General features: G+C 31.6%; 1 protein-coding gene across 3 annotated transcripts in view; it reads left to right on the top strand.

The window, feature by feature from the left end:
- The first annotated feature begins 5,882 nt into the window (after window positions 1-5,882).
- The window catches only part of LOC107440794 (choline/ethanolamine transporter flvcr2a), a 33,007-nt gene continuing 18,660 nt past the window's right edge, over window positions 5,883-20,229 (top strand). Inside the window, exons 1-3 of one of the 3 annotated variants that reach the window (XM_043040619.2) lie at window positions 5,883-6,085; window positions 8,218-8,593; window positions 18,442-18,620. In XM_043040619.2, coding sequence (XP_042896553.1) covers window positions 8,245-8,593; window positions 18,442-18,620 — 528 coding nt within the window. In that variant the 5' untranslated portion in view covers window positions 5,883-6,085; window positions 8,218-8,244. Of the gene's footprint in view, window positions 6,086-8,193; window positions 8,594-18,441; window positions 18,621-20,229 lie in introns of all 3 variants that reach the window. The other 2 variants (XM_043040617.2, XM_043040618.2) reach the window with 2 other exon arrangements.

The raw sequence follows: 20,229 nt of genomic DNA, 5'->3' as shown, positions 1-20,229 counted from the left end.
AAGTAAAAAACAGCCGTAGAAAATGTCTTGAATTTTGTTAGATCTACTCAAAAACAGATGATGCTCGGTCTTTTTTTTTCCAATGATAAGTGAGGATGTCTCTTCATTAAGTTTATATACCAGTCTCTCAGTAATTTGCCTTCTTTTTTTCATTTTATAGCCAGCGGTAAGCAGTCAACCCAATTCTGTGTTTATGACTGTCAATGATCAACTCCATATTCTTGTAATTTTGAACCCAACTTAGGGAAATCCTGCATCTTTTTTACGGAAATAACCCGCATTCGTGATACATGAAGATGAAAACTATGAAAAACTCCACGTTAAGCCTAAGGTAGGAGATTCTACCTAATGATCCAGTCTATCACTCATGATATTTTACGTCAGCACTGTGGTCGGCGTGATCCGGGAGTAGAATGTGCCTCAACCAGACACCGTTGAGATTCGAGCCTGGATCACCTCATTGAGTGTTGAACTCTCTATCCCTGAATCACCTCGGACCCCGATTTGTCATCTTAAAAGTCATTGGAAATTGAATTTTCGTTTATGCATGATCCAATAAGCATTCCATAAGTTTCTATTCTTGTATCGCTGTTAAAGTAATTCGGCGTCCAGCTTCTTGATTCTCTGAACTAACTTTACCAGATGCCAATTTTCAGATGAATACATATTTTGGTACTCCAAGCTCCCTTTTATTTACCATCGGAGCAGTTTCCAGCAGGTTCTTTACAGAATAAGAAAAAAAGAGACTCAATTTTGTGTTTGTCTAGACATTTTTTCGCGGCAGAGCGAGCTAGTCGTTAGCTTTAGGTCAACATGAAATATAAACATAAATACCATCTTCTTTTAAAGAACAGTATAATTATCACTAAGTTACTTTCAGGTATAATAAAATTTGATACAGAAAAATTCTAACCAAAAGCAGGAAAAAAAATATCAGGTAACAGATTTGAACTCATTAAAAAAGTTTTTTCAAGGTTTGAAACAACTTTTAATCAACTTGCGTCGAAACTGTTTTTCGAAGATTTGTATAGTTTCCTAGAATTATTTGAATATAGAATCTTAATTTTTTATCTAAGAACTATTTAAAGGTTTCTGAAACAAAATAAGTACAGTGCGAAAGAAAAAAAAAACTGACCAACCAGAATAACTTTTGATCTATTGAGCGGATCTTCAAGTTCTAGGACTCAATCTCAATGGTTCGTGACCTCAACAATGCTAATTAAATAGTGCAGACGATATTTTAAATTACGAAGACAGAATCAAAAACGTACTTTCTTAAAATAAATATACCTTTTTTTCTTTCAATGGATTCTGATTTCTTTTGGTTTTATCCACAAGAATTTCTGTTTTTTCTTCTTCTTTTTATTATTTTTTTTACAAAAAATTTTATTACCATACAGTATTGTACTTTAACCAAAAATTTTTCTTCCTGTTTTTGATAGTTTTTTTTTATTTATTTCCAAAAACTGAAATTTGTAATGTATTTTTTTATAAAATATCCCTTCCGTACACATTATCTAGCAATTTTGTCAGTTTTTGTTTAATTACAATATTATTTCCTTAATTTCCTCCTTATCATGATATCGAATGAGCTGCAACTGAGTCACAATGTTTTTCTCCGTGGATATAATTGACAAATTTATTTCAAAGTTACTTTTTACCATTAATTTCAATGTCATATGTGCGTTTTTTATGAAATTTTAGGGCATAACTAAGTCACTAAACTGCGTGTAGCATTTATAAGTCATACTGCATTACAACCAAAAAAAGATTTATTTAAATGCTGGAAAAGTGTGAAGTTTAAATAACGATCGTAAGTACATATAGTCAGTTATTCATACGTAATATTTCTGATAAAGCGTGAAGTGTAAATAACGGTCGTAAGTACATATAGTATTCAGTTTATAAATTTGTGTTCACTTTAACACAAAAATGAAAATAACACATTTTTGTTCTTTAAACTATTTTCTTTAATGCATATTTAAAGTCTTTAAGAAGACAAATTAACGCATGTTTATTTCCTGATAATCAGTTTTTATATTATGAGTATAGTTCTAAAACTATATAGATCTTTTGTTTTAACTTTTCTTTTGTTTTGATTTTTTTTTTCATTGTTTTGATTCTATCTCTCTAATAAAAGATTTTTAATAATTTTTGTGCGTGACATCTGATTACTTTCATGAAGATTTTTTAATATTTATGAACGAATATTATTTCAAAAGCTAAAATATATATACATGTATTTAGGCTTATATTCATGAAATAAAATTTTAGAAACCTCACTTCGTAACAATCTGGAATCAAATTTTATCAAGCCTTGTTTGTCTGAAAACTGTCCAAAGGTGATACGGAGGTAGCGTGTGCTCAATTTTCGAGAAATGGAAGCTTTACCCACATTTATCGCTTAAATTGGAGAGAATTAGGTCATTATTGATTTAAAGAATTATTTGACGTGGTTTGTCGAAGCTCTATCGCCAAGGAAAATTAAAAATCTACAGTTTAAGAGCCTTACATAAAGCAAAGCATTAATCGCAAACTATATATATCATCTTACCATGAAGAATTATCTGGGCTTTAGTTAAAGACGGACAAATAAGTTAAATATTCTAAAAGTTATTAAACTTTTTAAAAAATTGTTGCTTTTGCGACATTTTTCCACTAAGGTGAAAGTAATCAAATATTATAAATAGCTCATATTATAAATTCTAAAGGTAAGTCTAAAATTGAATAAAAAATTTTTTATTCATTTTAATGCAAAAATATCTATAGAAATATATAGATATAGTTAAAGAAAATTAGTTATTTTTAATTTTTAATTAAAAATTGGCAGTATCATGTAGGAAAGACATTTTCTTGTAATTTATAAAATATTTAAGAAAATTTTTTGGCTATTTTGTTTTGTATTAAACTACACGCTTATGTTTAATAACGTGACTCTCAACTTCTTCATATTCTAATTCACCACATCAGAAATGTTTAGATTTCAGGAGCCTAATCCCACATTTATTCTTCAACTCATATGAAACTTTTTTTCAATCTAGAAGACAATAGAAAAACTACTTAAGGAGCACCTACTTGAATAATATACATGATTAAGTCACTAAACTGCGTGTATCATTTATAACTCATAATGCATTACAACAAAAAAAAATATTTATAAGATGGATATCAGTTTTTCATATGTAATATTTCTGATAAGGTGAGAAGTTTAAATAACGGCCGTAAGTACTTATAGTATTCTGTTTATAAATTTGCGTTCAATTTAACACAACGAAAATAACACATTTTCGTTTCTTAAATGCATATTTTTTGTGCAGATGAATTGACGCATGTTTGTTTCATAACAATCAGTTTTTATATTGTGAGTATGGTTTCAAGGCTGTATCGATCTTTTGTTTTTATTTTTATTTTTCCCTTTTTTTAAATCTTTTATTTAATTAAAGTTTCTTCTGACATTTAAAGTTAAGATTTTTGAAAAATGCCCCTGATCTGATCTACAAGATATATTATGATTTATTCATAATATATATCTGATATGTTTGAATTAATGTGCAGTTTTTTTAAATAAATAATGAAAGTATTTATATTATTCTGTTGATAAGAAATAATATTCTAATGATTAGTAAGAAGGAGAATTTGCATCCGCAATCTTTGCTTGAGGGGAACAAAATGAAGTTTAACCATCTATCTCTGTGATTCGTTTATGCAGACTTAACTTGTATGTACACGTAATTTGTCTACATTTAGTAATGCCGATTTTTATGAAAAAGTTGCCATAAGTTTTGCCAGATATATAAGATGCACACTTAATATTTCGGATTTAACAATTAATATTTTGAGTGTGAGCACACATCTTAAAATTGCGAATGAGGTCATTTTAAAAATAATAATACGAAAAACATTTCTTTGTAATGGGCTTTTAAAATATTATTTAATTGGTAATGTTTTAATATGTATTATATATATTAATATAGGTATCACGATACCTACTGAAGGTACTGTATAAATACACTACCAGCAATTAAAATTGCTACACCAGGAAAGCGATAAAGCATGCAAATAATTAGCTTATCAGCGCATTCATGCAAAGTAGGCGGCAGCAGCGACACCTACAATGTGTATAAAAGAAGAGATTTGACAGTAAGTTTCTTATACAGAAATTGAATTTGAACGTTGTTCTTGGGTAAAAAAGTTATTGTTATGTCTCGTGCAAGAAGGAGAAATGTCCGAGCACGTGTCCGAGTTTGATCGATGTCGAATTGTGGCCTACCGGGATTGTGGTTTATCATGCCGAAGTATTTGTGCTCGCGTTGGTCGAGATCCCATGACTGTTAGCAGAATATGGAATCGATGGGTTCATGACGGTCATATGGAACGCCGCACAGGATCTCAACTTCCCTCCTATCATTAACAGCCGAGAAGACAGACATGTTATTCACATGGCCTTAACGGATCGTACAGCTACGTCACGAACCCAGAGTCAACAAATGAGGTCATTTGCAAGACAAGTGAGCAGTATAAGCACAAACAGTTCGACGACGTTTGCAGCAGCATGGACTGTCAGCATGGCGACCATGGCGTCGGCTACCATTGACGTTGCATCACAGGCAGGAGTGCCTCCAATAGTGTGATCAACGACGAACCTGGAAGCAGGAATGGCATGAAGTTGTCATTTCAGACGAATCCAGGTTCTGTATACAGCATCATGATGACCGCATCCGTGTTTGGTGAGATCGTGGAGAACGCCTATTGGCAACTTGCATTTGACATTGTCATACTTGCCCATCACCTGGAGTAATGGTAAGGGGTGCCATTTAAACATTCAAATTATGCGCTAAAACAATTTAAGGGTTATTTTTTCCTTCTAGTTTTGATTCGTAAAAAAGCATTTTAAATTCCAACTTAATATATGATAGCTGATGTTTCACGTTTTCAATTTTATTCCCAAGGTCCTTTCAATGCCCAGCGAGTGATTTTCAAAGGTTACTTATGGACTATTTGTTGCCAAATCACTTCCACACGAAGAATACTTAAATATGTTCCTTATCTGGTTCTTCCACGGAGTATCTTTGGAACAAATAGATTCAGGAATAGAAACGAATGTTATAGTTTTAATTAAGACTAGAATAAGAACTTACCCAGATAAATGTTAATATTTTTAAAATATATTAATACATTTGCTCCAATGGAAATTTTCAGGCATGTAATTTGAAACTTAATGGGTAAACAGTTATGTTATTCAGGTTCTACTTATCTCAGGTTAATCAGTTTTTTATTAACATTAAAATTTCAAAACGAGATCAATTTTTTGTTTCCTCTAATTTTTTATAAATTTCCTTTATTTAAGTGAAGTTTTTCCTGTCTTTTAAAAACAAGATTTTGTTTTCAAAATTAAATCCTTTATTATTTGAAATATTCGATTTCAAAAACAATTCTTCAATCTTTTTGAAGTTCTTTTTAAAGTAAATATTTTAGCATTTTACGAGCGTCTACATAATGTCAATTTCACTTAATGTTGGTGATAATTAGTTGCCAATAATAAAAATATCAATTGTTACATATTTATACATAAAAGAAATCCACAATTTAGATTAAAATATAAATTTAAAGACAATACATTTCGGAACATAGTAAACAAACATTTGAGTAACAAAAATATTTTATTACAAAAATGCTATAAAATTTATGTAAAGCTCATTTCTCAATTTTTAAAATATGATAAGTATTGAGGATAAGTCAACAGTAAAAGAATTATGCTAGTTATATTACGCTACAATAGCAATAAAATTGTTTTGCAATTTAAATTTGAAACTATAGAATTTTGTAAGGAAATCAGAATAAAACGTGAGGAAAATAATTTTTTTCCCTTTGTTTCGTACAAAACTCATTCAATTTTATGAGTCAAAAAAGTGATAAATTCTCAGAACATTCCAGCATTGATAGTAAAGTATAATAGCAGTAATTACTTCACGAATGCTATTTCTTATCTGGGCTGCGTATCTTACATTATGTTTGCAAAGAAAGTTCAGACTTAGAAGAAACTCTTTGCTGCTTTATTCAAATCAGAGCTTTTAAAACTGTTGAGGTAAGATTTATTTTGATTTTTCATGTTTGTAATTAACGTTTTCGAAATGTTTCAAAACATTTAATTAATCGATCGCTTTTTTGGGGAATGACATATTTTTAGATATAGTAAATTAGTGAATAGATCGAGAATTATAGCTAATTTTTAAAAAAATTCTAAGTCATAAATTAATTTAAATAAAATTTTCTATTGTGTCAATTAGTTAAATTTGTATTATAAAAATTATTTTTACAATAAATTTTTTGGAAGTGCTTTAAAATGGAGCATTTTCTGTCGGGTCAAATACTTATAATTCTTAGGTATACTCACCTCTGGATTTAAAAATTGCTATAAAGTTTTTAAAAGAAATTAAAGGACATTTTTTCAGCCTATAATACAAATTGAATAAAATTTTCTGCTTTAAATGAACTTCAAAAGTGCTATTTAATCAAGCGTTTTTCATTCAATTATGAACTTATTAAGTTTAAAGAATTGCTATAACTTTAAAGAGGCATTTTCGAAGCTTTAACAACGTAGGGAAATAAAAAGGAATAAAATTTTCGCTTGTATTGAGAAGTTAGATATATTTTTCAATAATTAATTTCACAATAAACTTTTCGGAGTTTTTTTAAAAATGTTATTTGAATCGCAGCACGCAGAAAAATATCGGTAATATTTCACTTCGCCATTTATAATGGTTCTAAGAATTTTCCTCTTAAATTGGTAATTTTTGAGCATTTTGTCTATCTAAAATATATTTAAAAAAATAATTAGATGATCGATATTACGTCACACATGCAATCACCAATGACTTCACCTAATTTAAATAAATGAAACAGTATCACTCCAATAAATTTTTCTTAGTTGCTGATAAATAGTGAGATAAGCTAAAACGAGATTAAGCAATCACAATTAGTTATTAAATAATACGAATAAGTGAAGAGGAGAATGGTGCATCAATCAAAATACAGAAATGTTGAATAGTATATATTAAAAACAGATGCATGCTCGGTTGTTATAAGTGGGCGAAAATTCACATAAAATATGCATTGGAAATTGGAAATCTATTAGAGAAATTACGGTACACCGGTCGAGCCAGATTCAGTCAGAATGCTTCATAAGTTTAAAAAAATGCATCAAATACTATCATTTAATATTTTTATCTGTTCTGTTATATAGTTTATATTTGTTTAATAAAATTATTTGAAAAAACTGATAAAGTGACTATTATTAAATGAAGAATTATATTGTTATGAGGGATTTGAAAGCTAGATTAAGCAAAAAGCTAGCAGTCCAACTATTATTTACATTCTAAAAATTGGAGCATTTTAGGTTGCATTCTACCAACGGTTCTTAAGTGAGGGAGGGCCTCCACACGGATCAATTTCATACTCCGATGTGCCAAAAATAAGCTGCACAAATGGGGTGTAAATTAGAGAGATGTTCCAACTACTAACAGGTATTGTTTCTCGTTTATGGTAACCCATTGGGAAGGCTTTGTCTCTTCTAGGAGATGCTGACACTGTATCAAAGATTTCGAACATTTATTTCTTTAAGGCTGGTTTTCGAAGGCTTATGAGCTGATGTTTTTTTTGCGAATAATTTGCTCCTTTTATAACTGCTGTGAGTTTGCCTATCTAGTTTGCCTCTCTAACGAAGTCTAGCCAATCTAGCTCCAGCGCTGTCTACACTTATTTTGAAAATGGCACAAAACGTCAATATGGTGAATAGACACAGTTTTGTGAAATAAAAGTCGTTTGTGGTCTAATTTTTTAATATTTAAGAACTTACTTCAATGCTGCATTTCCCGGGCTCATAAAAATCTGCAAAAACTGAGAATACAATTATCAATTGAAAAATTCTCCCCGAAAGAAACTTTAAAAAAAAAACATTATAAAAGGGGACCAGCTCGAAAGGTATAAATCGTAGCCACACACAACCCCGTACACACGAAAAAAAATTTCCTTTAACTTTTTGGAAAGTTATACAAAAATCTTTGGTGTCTCAGCACGAACAGATACCGGTACACGAATATCCCAATTCAGCCAAATGACAATAATGTATACAAATATGCATTATAATTTAATATTTGTTTTCAAAATTTTTGATACATTATCTTTTTGTTATAGATAAAGAACATTTTATTTCTTCAGGTGAAGTGTAAAGGAAGTGAAAACACAATGTCATCCCATAAAAGTATTTCTGAACTTGTATGTTCCAAAACTGAACCTTCAACACATCTTAATGTAAATCTAGAAAAAGAATCAGCGGTAAAAGTTTACCGTAAACGGTACTGGATATTGTTTCTCTTCAGTTCTCTCTCCCTTTTATGCGGAATGCTTTTTCCCCAATATGTGTCAAATGCCAATGTCAATATGTGTTATTATAACATTTCTATGAACATGTTAAATTGGACAGCATACATGCTGATGGTGGTGTATGTTGTGTTTGTTTTTCCTGTGTCCTATTTGATGAACTACATCGGTCTCCGTTGGACTATTATAGCTGTATCTGTGACTAATACTATAGGTGAGTATTTTTCAATTAAGGGTTTTCTGTAATCACCGTCATAAATATATATTTTTAAAATACCTGTAAAAAATGAAGGTAAAGTTGAGGTGGAAAAAAATAAATACCAGTTTGATTGACTCGAAAAGTTTGGAGGTATTTGACTAATCCGCCTACAACTTCTCTCTGTTTTCTGGGGCAATCAAACGAGTTTTAATGTTTAAGTCACGCCGTCCTCATTAGTGATTTTATGACGTTTTTCTTTCCTTAAAAATGAATTTCAACCACCAAAGTGTTTACTTCTTAAGATTTAGTTTTTATCAAGAATTCAAAAAATAAAGAGAGAACTTTACGGGACACCAGGTATATTTTTTTACTTGGATCAATCTTTGATTATATCTGAACTCTTTCCAATATTTCAACTCTTGAATCTGCTTTAAAATTTAAAATACAGTATTTCATGTTTTCATTTTTTCTTTTGAATGAAAAATATTAATTACCTAAAAACAAAACTAACCCTAATTTATGGAATTAACATTCCCTTTACGGCATTATTTTTTATAATGATTTTCAACACGGTAACAATTGAGAAACTTGTTTCAAATATCACTAGGGCTTATTGTTTTAGCTGTAAAATTTCAGACAACCTATATTATATACGTGACAATATCAACCATTACTTACATCCATCGTTGTACTTGTGTAATAATTCCATAATATGTCTTGGGTAGAGTGCTTTGAACACAGAACCCAGATTTTTAAACAGGATTGATTTTCAATAATTTGTATTTCAATGATTTTTTACCACAGTACTTTTTTTAAAACCTCACTTTGAACATTATATATTGTGTGTAGACAATGACCTACAAATCAACTTGTGGACATCATCCGTAAAATCTATTTTTACTTTAAAATCCGTGTTTAGTGTTAAATATAATACCGCAGTTATTACAGTAATATTTAATTCGAGTGATTCAGTGAGTTTAAGGAAATTATTACAGCAAAAATTACAGTATATCAAGCTTTTTGTTCCATACATGATCAGATGAAAATGGATTTTATGGCGAAAAGTAATGTGGTAAATTCTGGATTTTATCTACATTACTTTTGATTAAAACTAATGTGTTAACAAGTAATAATAAACATTATTTATCATATAATTATTTTTATCTGGAATTTTTTTCAGTGTATACGCTGAAAGCAGCTAATTGAAATGGAAAGTGTATATAACAAAATCTAAATAATAGTATTTTAAGAATAAGAACAACAAAGTATATTTACTTACCAAAACGTAAAACGTAAAACAGCGTCTTCTTCAGAAATGCAGCTATTAATTAAATGATCTTTTAGTTCTTCTTGATTCAAAATATTGATCGACATATTCGCAAGAAAAAAATTAAACGCAAAATAGAAGCAAGAGCATAACTTATTTAGATCGAAAAAACATAACAATTTTATTCATATTTATTATCGTTTGCTTTTTAAAATAAAACGGTACAAACTCCAGCTTATAGCTCGCACACAATTAAATAGTAACTAACGCACTAATAAAATCATGCTTGAATGAAAACAACTCAAGTATCCCTTAAATAATCAAGTTCGATTTAACGCAGAGCAAGTATTTCACTCAACATAGGTGTATTAAACTCAAGTTGAGTTCTTTTCCATATCATACTTTTTTGGAAGTTTCACACTTTTTTGAGTAGGGGAATTCATTTTAAAAGAGTAACTGATAAAAATTTGTTCTGAAATTTTATCCTCCTCTTTTTATTTGCCATTTATTGGATTTACATTGATACTTGGATATTGAATGATTTATGAAATAAAGTAAACTTTGTGTAAGAGAAGCGTATGATCTTAAAACAAAGGTAACATTCATAAGCCGGAGTCTATTACACTCGGATACGGAAAGTAAAAAAGGGAGCAAAAGCTATAAAAAATTGCAGAAGGTGGAAAAGTTTCTCTGATTTGTTCAAAGATTCCTTACACGAATGTAGTTCATCTACAACATTTGTCCTGCTAAAAAGAATTATTTGGTTAGCTTCTTTAATTAATGATTGGTACTTTTCAGCAACAATTTTTCCTTCTTGGAATGTTACAATGAGTTTACTTACATTAAATAACTACATCTAAATGTTGTAAATTGTAAGAACAGTATCTAAATAGGAAACAAAACAATATTAGTTTAAAGTTTGATATTATAAGATTGAAACGCAATTTACATTTTGACTCACTAACGTATAGGAACACTTTAAAAAATTTGTTGTGTTAGCTGATAAATACGATGATTTAGTTATCCATATTATATCAATGTAAAGTTCAAATAAAATAAATGTTTAAACTTGATGAAATTTATACTTTTATTCTGCTTTTTGTTTAGCTTGTGCCTTACAGTTTACCGGTTTGAAACCGGATGGATTTTCATTCATTCTACTTAGCACTGTGTTCACCTCTGCATCAAACATCTTAGTCTTAGCCGTTCCACCCTTCTTGGCAGCTATATGGTTTCCGAGTAATGAGCTATCACGCGCTTGTTCGGCTGGAGTATTTGGCAATCAGGTAGTTTCAATAATTTATACATGCAGGATAAATCATTGTTAAACAAAACATGACCATCACATTAGCTTTTTTTTGCACATCGAACAGTTCTCAGTCGGTTTAATGAGTTTGTTCCTCGATGATCAGTCATTACATAAAATAACAAACTACATATGGCATTTTTATAACTTGCATGTTTGGGTCAATTATTCCTGACTATTAATTTCAATTCATGCTAATATTGAAAATGGTACAGAATGTCAACTGGAAAAAAAAAACTCAGTTTAAAAAAAAAAATATGACAGTTGTGAGTTTAGTTTATAATAGTGAAAAAATTACACCACGATTATATTGTTTGAGCTCAAAAAATGTGCAAAAATAGGATTCGATAGATTGTTCGATGGATGAAAAATAAATCGAGAAAAAGAAAAATGCAGTGGCCGTAAAGCAAATCAGAGAAAATGCATCTCCACGCTCACGCGTTATAGAGAGGTGTGGAGTAACTAATGTCATTAACTAGAACATTCAAAGGAAAAGCAAAATTCCAGGATATCAAGATAAGCTGATGTGACTAGGGAGGAAATAATTTTAGCATTGTCGAAATTGAAATTATGACCAATATTCCAACAATTTTATTTTATTTTATAACCGTCGTTTAACAGCCAACACAATTTCTCGGTTTACGACCACTAATCTTCAACTCCGCAGCCTTGTAATTTTGAACCGAATCCCGAAGATAAGGGAATTTCTGGATCAAGTATAGGGGGAAATTTGCCATCGTGGATGACTTTTTGATGGAACTAGCACGCATTTGCGGTACATGGAGAGGAACACCACGAAAACCACCCATGGTTAGCCTGGCGGCAGGGGAATTAAAACCCATGATCAGTCCATCACTGAGGATGTTTTACGTCAGCACTGCGGCCGGAGCGAGCTGGGTGCGGAATTCGTAACAACCGGCAATCGCTGGTATTTGTACCCGCTTCACCTCATTAGAATGCAAACGCTCTATCCTTCGAGCCACCACGGATCAATTAAAATAATTTTATTTTATAACTTTCGTTAAACAGCTGACCTAGTTTCGGGTTTACGATTAGAAACGTCAAACTCTGTAACTTTGAACCCAATCCAGAAGACAAAGGAACTCCGTGATCAAGTATTGGGACTTGGCCCAGGTACCTTGACCAGGTACCTGGGCCAAGATATTATCTTCCTTGTGAATTCCTGTATATAGCAAACTGCTTTCGTAAATTCTGTAAGCCATGGGCCATGACCAACCACTCTTGCTCATTCTTTGTGACATTTCCATGCATTACTTCGAAGAAAAAGTTTTTAAATTGTTCAAATCCTCATGATGGAAAAGATAAGCTGAGGATATGTTTGTCTCAATTAACAGTGATACTGATCTTCAAGAGTTACTTTCTGTTGTCAACTCAGTTGACCCCAACATTCCATTCACTTTGGACCGTGAAATTAATTTTACCTTACCTTTTTTTGGATGCCCTTGTTACCAAACACCCAGATTGATTTTCTACCTCTCTTTATCATAAACATTTTGCCCCCTCATGTTAATTCTGATCACCCCATTGTCAAAAAATTGTCTGTATTTCATACTTTCGTTTTCCGTTGCTGTGGCTCTTCTAACAGTGGGTGTAAGCCTTCTATTGTTTATTCAGCTTTTGCTTAACTCACAAAACCCAAGAGCCTCTCTTCTAATTCTTACAATTAATTTATTAATTTACTGGGTTTTTTTCGCTCTGTTATTAAATTACTAACATCCTCCATCGTTTTGGTTTTAAACCTATTTACAGACCTTTTAACAAATTCAAATTTAAGTCTCTTTAAAATCCTATTAGATTTAATTATCACTAGGGTATTTACCACATTCCTTCTCAGTGCTATCTCGGCTAAATCAGGCATACTAAACACGTTCTAAAATTTAGACTTAAAGAACACGATAGATATGTCCGTTATTAAGAATTAGAAAAAATCTTCATTTGCTTCAAGTTGTCGGAATAGAGCCGTGATGGCTATGGGGACAGAGCGCTCGCCTTCCAATGAAGATAACCGGGTTCAAATCCCACCAATGGCTGGTCGAAACAAATCCGCATCCGCACCGACCACAGTGCTGACGTGAAATATCCTCAGTGGTAGACGGATCACGGGTTAGTCCCTTTGCCGTCAGGCTAACCTTGGGAGGTTCTCGTGGTCTTCCTCTCCATGTAACGCAAATGCGGGTTAGTTCCATCAAAAAGTCCTCCACCGAGGCAAAATTTTTCCCAACACTAGATCCAGGAGTTCCCTTATCTTCTGCATTGGGTTATAAATTACAAGGCTACGGAATTGAACATTAGAAGTCGTAAACCCGAAAGTTGGGTCAGCTGTTCAACGACGATTACAAAACTGTTAGAATAAGCAGTGATGGCTCTGGGGATAAAACGTTTGCCTTCCAATGAGGTGAACTATGTTCGAATTCCAGCAGTAGCTGGTCGATACGCTCTCCCCACCCGACTTGCACCGACCACAGATCTGACTTAAGACATCAGACTTTAGTGTTAGATGAATCATGGGTTTGAATCCCTTTGCAGCCAGGCTAACCATGGGAGGTTTTCCTTATTTTTCCTCTCCATGTAACGCAAATGCTGGCTTGTAACATCAAACAGTCATCCATGAAGGCAAATTTCTCCTAATACCAGATTTAGGAGTTCCCTTGCCTTCTGAATTGGGTTAGAAATTGCAAGTCTTCGGAGTTGAACATTAGTAGTCTAAAACCCAAAATTGGGCCGGCTGTTCTGCTATGGTTGTAAAATAAAATAAAATTGTTGGAATCTATCCGTGATGGCACAGGGAATAGAACGTTCGCCTTCTAAGGAGGTGAACCGGGTTCGAATCCCAGGATGGCTGTTCGACATAAATTTCTCATCCGGCTTTCACTGCCCACAATCCTGACGTAGAATATATCCTCTGGGGTAGACGTAACATGGGTTAGTGTTCCCTTGCCGTGAGGCTAACCGTGGGAGGTTTTCGTGGAATTCTCTCCATGTAACGCAAATTTGAATCAGTTCTACCAAAAAGTCCTCCACGAAGGCAAATTTCTCCCTATACGTGATCCAGAAACTCCCTTGTCTAAGGATTGGGTGCAAAATTGCAAGGCAACGGAGTTGAACATTAGTAGACGTAAACCCAATAAATTGGGTTGGCTGTTCAACGACGGTAATAAATTAAAATAAAATTCTTTGAATCTTGGGCATATAAATTTGATTTCGACAATACTGAAAATATTTCTACCCTGGTCATAACAACTCATCTTGATACCCTGGAATCTTGTTTTATATCTTTGAATGCTGAATCACTAATTAACGATATTAGTTCCTCCCGACCTCTCCATAATGCGTGGAGAAGCATTCTATCCGGATGCCTCTCGGTCTCTGTGTGTTTTGTTTTTCATCTGATTTCGGCTTCTGTGGGTTTCCAAGTTTCATTTTTCTCTTTTATTTTTCCTTTTTTTTTTGGGAGGGGGGTAACTTTGCGTTTTTTCAAATCAATTTTGTTTAGTTACATTCACGTCTGTCAAATCTTGAAAATGAGAGCACCATGAAACATTTCGATAGCCATTTCATATTTGCATATTTTTGAAGCCTATGAAGTTTTCAATCAGGTAATTCTTACATAATAGGCTTACCGCTTCTGTTTCTTTGGGATTATTTATTTAATAATGTATTTCGGTTAAAAAAAAATATGCAGATGGAAAATAAAAGTTTCAAGTGATGACAAATAGGCAATCATTCCAAACTAGACAAAAAAACTATGCTTTATTAATAGTTTAAAACTAGTATTCACATCTAGCAAGCCTTGTGAATGGGTGCTTATTTTTGAGCACTTGAAGCATTTTGACTTTTATTACCATATGCATATATTTGAAGGCAATAAACTTTTTGAATCAATCAGGCATGTTTCTATTTAGTATAGATTTCTATTTTTCTTTTTTGTTATTTTTTGACACTAATATAAAGCATTATTTAAGTTAGGAATAGCGCTGGGCTATCTCTTCTCCCCTCTAATGGTTTCTAACGACTGTGAAGATAAACCTCTGATAGAAAATGGAAAGTTCAAAGTGGCAACAATTCTGACGATACTAAATTTGATTTGGTTGATGCTTGTTCTTTTCAGTATGTTCCTTTCAATTCATTCAATATAACATTTTAGTAATTACCAGGATGATTTTGTTTATTAAGAAGAATATTTACGTCTTTTCAAAAAAAAAAGTTTAAGTTTTTCGAATTATTCCAAAAAAAAAATTTTTTCGCTTTTTCCTATTTATGTAAATGCGGTTTTAAACTTCATTCACGAGATTTTAATACACACATCGTAATTCGTATTCACGTGCTTTTAAATCACACACACGATCCGTAATCCCGCGATTTAAAGTTAAACATAGTTAATTCGTTTTCCCATGATTTAAAACTGTGATTAAAATGGAGACTCCTATTCACGTGAGTTAAAAATCGTGAGTAGAGATTCGTATTCATGAGATTTAAAAATACGCATCTGGATTCATGTTCATGTAATTTAAAAATCTGGTATCAGAATTTGTATTTTACGCGATTTAAAAAATATCAATGGGCGATTGAGAAATATCAATGAATCGGGATTCGAATTCCCAACTTTCACTTAAAATAATAATAAAAAGAAATCACGCATCGATATTTCTTGTTAAAACATTTATAATATTCTTCCTTCATACATTTTCTTTTCTCAAATTCTAGGCATTTTTGCAGGTATTCAAAATGTGTTTTGGACATAGCATTTCTGTATTTCTATTTTCAGATTTTTTTTTTACCAGCTCACCCCTTTAATTAAAAATTGTGATACAAGTTAAAATCTTTAATAGCAATAATTTATTGCGTTTAAGGCTAGTGACATTAAAAGAACTAGTCTCAGATCGAATGGCAAAAAAATACAGGAAAATTTGTATCAGATTTATATAGCATAGACATTTTTTTAAGAATTTTAAAAAAACCAGGATAGCCTGGTTGGTAGGGCATTGGTCCCATACACAAGAGGTCATTAGTTCGATTCTCGCTGACCGTGGACTTCCCGTGTACAAAATGGTGACTGGTACCCGCCAAATTTGTTGGAGTCACTAAGTCCTCGAAGTTCCCATAACAAATCAAACCTCTGGGGGTACTGAATCGGAAATGGATCGCGGTCTGGGTCAGGTGAAAACTACTACCTGCGAATAGATGGATGGTCTGTGAATGTGNTTCACGTCAGCATGCAAGCCCGGATGCGGAATTCCTATCGAACAGCCATCACCGGGATCGAACACCGGTTCATCTCATTGGAAGGCGAACGTTCTATACCTTGAGCCATCGGGGCTCTTTTAGAATACCTGTTAAAAATTAAGGTAAAGTTGAGGTGGAAAAAATAAATACCAGTTTGATTGGAGGTATTTGACTAATCCGCTTACAAATTCTCTATGTTTTCTTGGGCAATCAAACGAGTTTTAATGTTTTAGTCATACCCTCCTCAATAGTGATTTTATGAAGTTTTTCTTTCCTTGAAAATGAGTTTTAACCACTAAAGTGATTACTTTTTAAGATTTAATTTTTAACAAGAATTCAAAAGAAGAAAAAAAATAATAAAGAGAGGACTTTACGGGACACCAGGTATATTTTTTTACTTGGATCAATCTTTGATTATATCTGAACTTTCACTAATATTTTAACTCTTGAATCTGCTTTAAAATTTAAAATACAGTATATCATGTTTTCATTTTCTTTTCAATGAAAAATATTAATTGTCTAAAAACAAAACTAACATCAACTTATGGAATTAACATTCCCTTTACTGTGTTATCTTTTTTAATGATTTTCAACACGGTAATAATTGAGAAAATTGTTTCAAATATCACTTGGGCTTATTGTTTTTGGTGTAAAATTTCAGATAATCTATATTATATGAGTGACAATATCAACCATCGTTGTACTTTTGTAATAATGCCATACGTCTTGGGTAGATCGCTTTGAACACAGAACCCTGATTTTCAAACATGATTGATTCTCAATAATTTGTTTTCAAGGATTTTTTACCACAGTAACTTTTTTAAAACCTCACTTTGAATATTATCTATTGTGCGTAGACAATGACCTACAGATCAATGCTGAAAACTTAGGGATATACTGTAAAAATTACAATATATCAAGCTTTTTGTTCCATACATGATCAGATGAAAATGGATTTTATGGTGAAAAGTAATGTGGTAAATTCTGGATTTTATCTACATTACTTTTGATTAAAACTAGTGTGTTAACAAGTAATAATACACATTACTTATAATATAATTAATTTTAGCAGGAATTTTTTTCAGTGTATACGCTAAAAGCAGCTAATTTAAATGGAAAGTGTATATAACAAAATCTAAATAATAGTATTTTAAAAATAAGAACAAGAAAGTATATTTACTTACCAAAAAGTAAAATAGCATCTTCTTCAGAAATGCAGCTATTAATTAAAAGATCTTTTAGTTCTTCTTGATTCAAAATATTGATCGACATATTCGCAAGAAAAAAATTAAACGTTAAATAGAAGCAAGAACATAACTTATTTAGATCGAAGAAACATAAAAATTTTATTCATATTTATTATCGTTTGCTTTTTAATTTCAGGAGAGTAACTGATAAAAATTTGCTCTGAAATATGTTTCTCCTCTCTTTATTTGTCATTTATTTGGATGATGAACGCTATATGAAATAAAGTACATGGGTAATGAATGCTATATGAAATAAAGTACATGGGTAATGAATGCTATATGAAATAAAGTAAACTTTGCGTAAGAGAAGCTTATGATGTTAAAACAAAGGAAACATTCATAAGCCGGAGTCTGTTATACTCGGATACGGAAATTAAAAAAAGGGAGCAAAAGCTATAAAAATTTGTAAAAGGTGGAAAAGTTTATCCGATTTGTGCAAAGATTTATTATTTCCTTACACGAATGTAGTTCATCTACAAAATTTGTCCTGTTAAAAAGAATTATTTGGTTAGCCTCTTTAATTAATGATTGACACATTTCGGCAACAATTTTTCTTACTTAGAATGTCACGATAAGTTTACTTACCTTAACTAACTACATCTAAATGATGTAAATTGTAAGAACAGTATCTAATTAGGAAACAAAACAATATTAGTTTAAAGTTTGATATGAACTATATTATAAGATTTAAACGCAATTTACATTTTGACTCACTAACGGATAGGAACACTTTAAAGTTCTATAAAATAAATGTTTAAACTTGATGAAATTTATACTTTTCTTTTGCTTTTTTGCTTAGCTTGTGCCTTACAGTTTACTGGTTTAAAACCGGATGGATTTTCATTCATTCTACTTAGTACTGCATTCACCTCTGCATCAAACATCTTAGTCTTAGCCGTTCCACCTTTCTTGGCTGCCACATGGTTTCCGAGTAATGAGCTATCGCGCGCTTGTTCGGCTGGAGTATTTGGCAATCAGGTAGTTTTAATAATTTATGCATGCAGGATAAATCATTGTTAAACAAAACATGATCATCACATTAGCTTTTTTTTGCACATCGATCAGTTCTGATTCGGTTTGATGAGTTCGTTCTTCGATGATCAGTCATCACGTAAAATAACAAATTATGTAGAATGATATGGCATTTTTGTGTATGTTGTATGTTTGTGTCAATTATTCCTGACTGTTAATTTCAATTCATGCTAATATAAAAAATGGTACAAAATGTCAATTGGGAAAAAAACCTCAGTTTCAAAAAATAAAAAATATATAAGAATGACAGTTGTGATTTTAGTTTATAATATGGAAAAATTACACCACGGTTATATTGTTTGGGCTGAAAAAATATGCAAAAATAGATGATGCCTCGTTGATTTTAATCTTTTCAATCTATTAATCCCATTTTATTTTTTTAAAAGCTTAATAATTTTATTTAAAAACTTTAAGATATTTGTTTGTTTTAAACTCCAGCCCATTCTTTTCAGCAAGATGATGCATAATTCATAGTAAAAAATTTGCTTCGAATTTAGAGATTTTTTTTCATTTTCCTTGGTTAAAGTTCAAAATACTCATTTGAAAGATATTCACAGTGTAAAATATCATTTTGTACTTAATGAAAACGACTATAGACTATTATTTAAAACTGTCCAAAAACATTTGTCATTGCTGCGTCGTTACAGGCTACAACGAATTTAAGATTTTAAAAATCAATATTGGAGACTGAAAAAGTAATGCTATTTCTCTAAAGTACATTTTTATTATTATTTGATTGTATATACATCTCCTAGATCCAAAAATCACAGGAAAATGGAAAAAATTAGTTCATGAAATTTTTACAGCAAAATATAAGAATAGCAGTGCTATTTTTCTCCGTCTTAGCTTTTGTTCTTTTCCTATTCATTTTATATAAAAAATGAACTCTTTTACCTATGAGAGTACATATACAAAATTTGGTTGTGGTCAATCTGATATAGTTCTACCTGATAGAAAACTTCATACGCTTCAAAACTGTATAAAAATGTTTCAAAGGACATGTTTAAAACGCATCAAAAATATGCGCCAATCTGTGACACTTGACAGATATGAATGTTTCGAAAGCAAAATGATATGAAGAAATGCAAAGTCGCCAACGAAAAGTAGAAAAGTAAAAGGGAGAAACAAAGCAAGAAAAAACACAGAAGAAAGGATCAGAAAAAAGGATGAAAAATAAAACAGGAAAAAGAAAAATGCAGCTGCCATAAAGCAAGTCAGGGAAAATGCATCTCCACGCGTTATAGAGAGGTGGAGTAACTAGGAGAGGTGTCATTAACTAGGGAATCAGCAATCAAAGGAATAAAACAAAATTCCAGGATATCAAGTGTGCTGATGTGACTAGGGGGGGAATAAGTTTAGCATTGCTGAAATCGACTTTATAGCCAAGATTCAAGCAATTTTATTTTATTTTATAACCGTCGTTGAACAGACAACCCAATTTTCAGGGTTTACGACTTATTGTTCAACTCTACAGCCTCGAAATTTTGAACCGAATCCAGAAGATGAGGGAACTTCTTGATCAAGTATTAGAGAAAATTTGTCTTCGTGGATGACT

Source organism: Parasteatoda tepidariorum, chromosome 3, assembly GCF_043381705.1.
Source record: "Parasteatoda tepidariorum isolate YZ-2023 chromosome 3, CAS_Ptep_4.0, whole genome shotgun sequence".
NCBI classification, from domain to species: Eukaryota; Metazoa; Arthropoda; class Arachnida; order Araneae; family Theridiidae; genus Parasteatoda; species Parasteatoda tepidariorum.
Note: the sequence above shows the minus strand (reverse complement) of the source record. Positions and strands in the feature narration are given on the sequence as shown.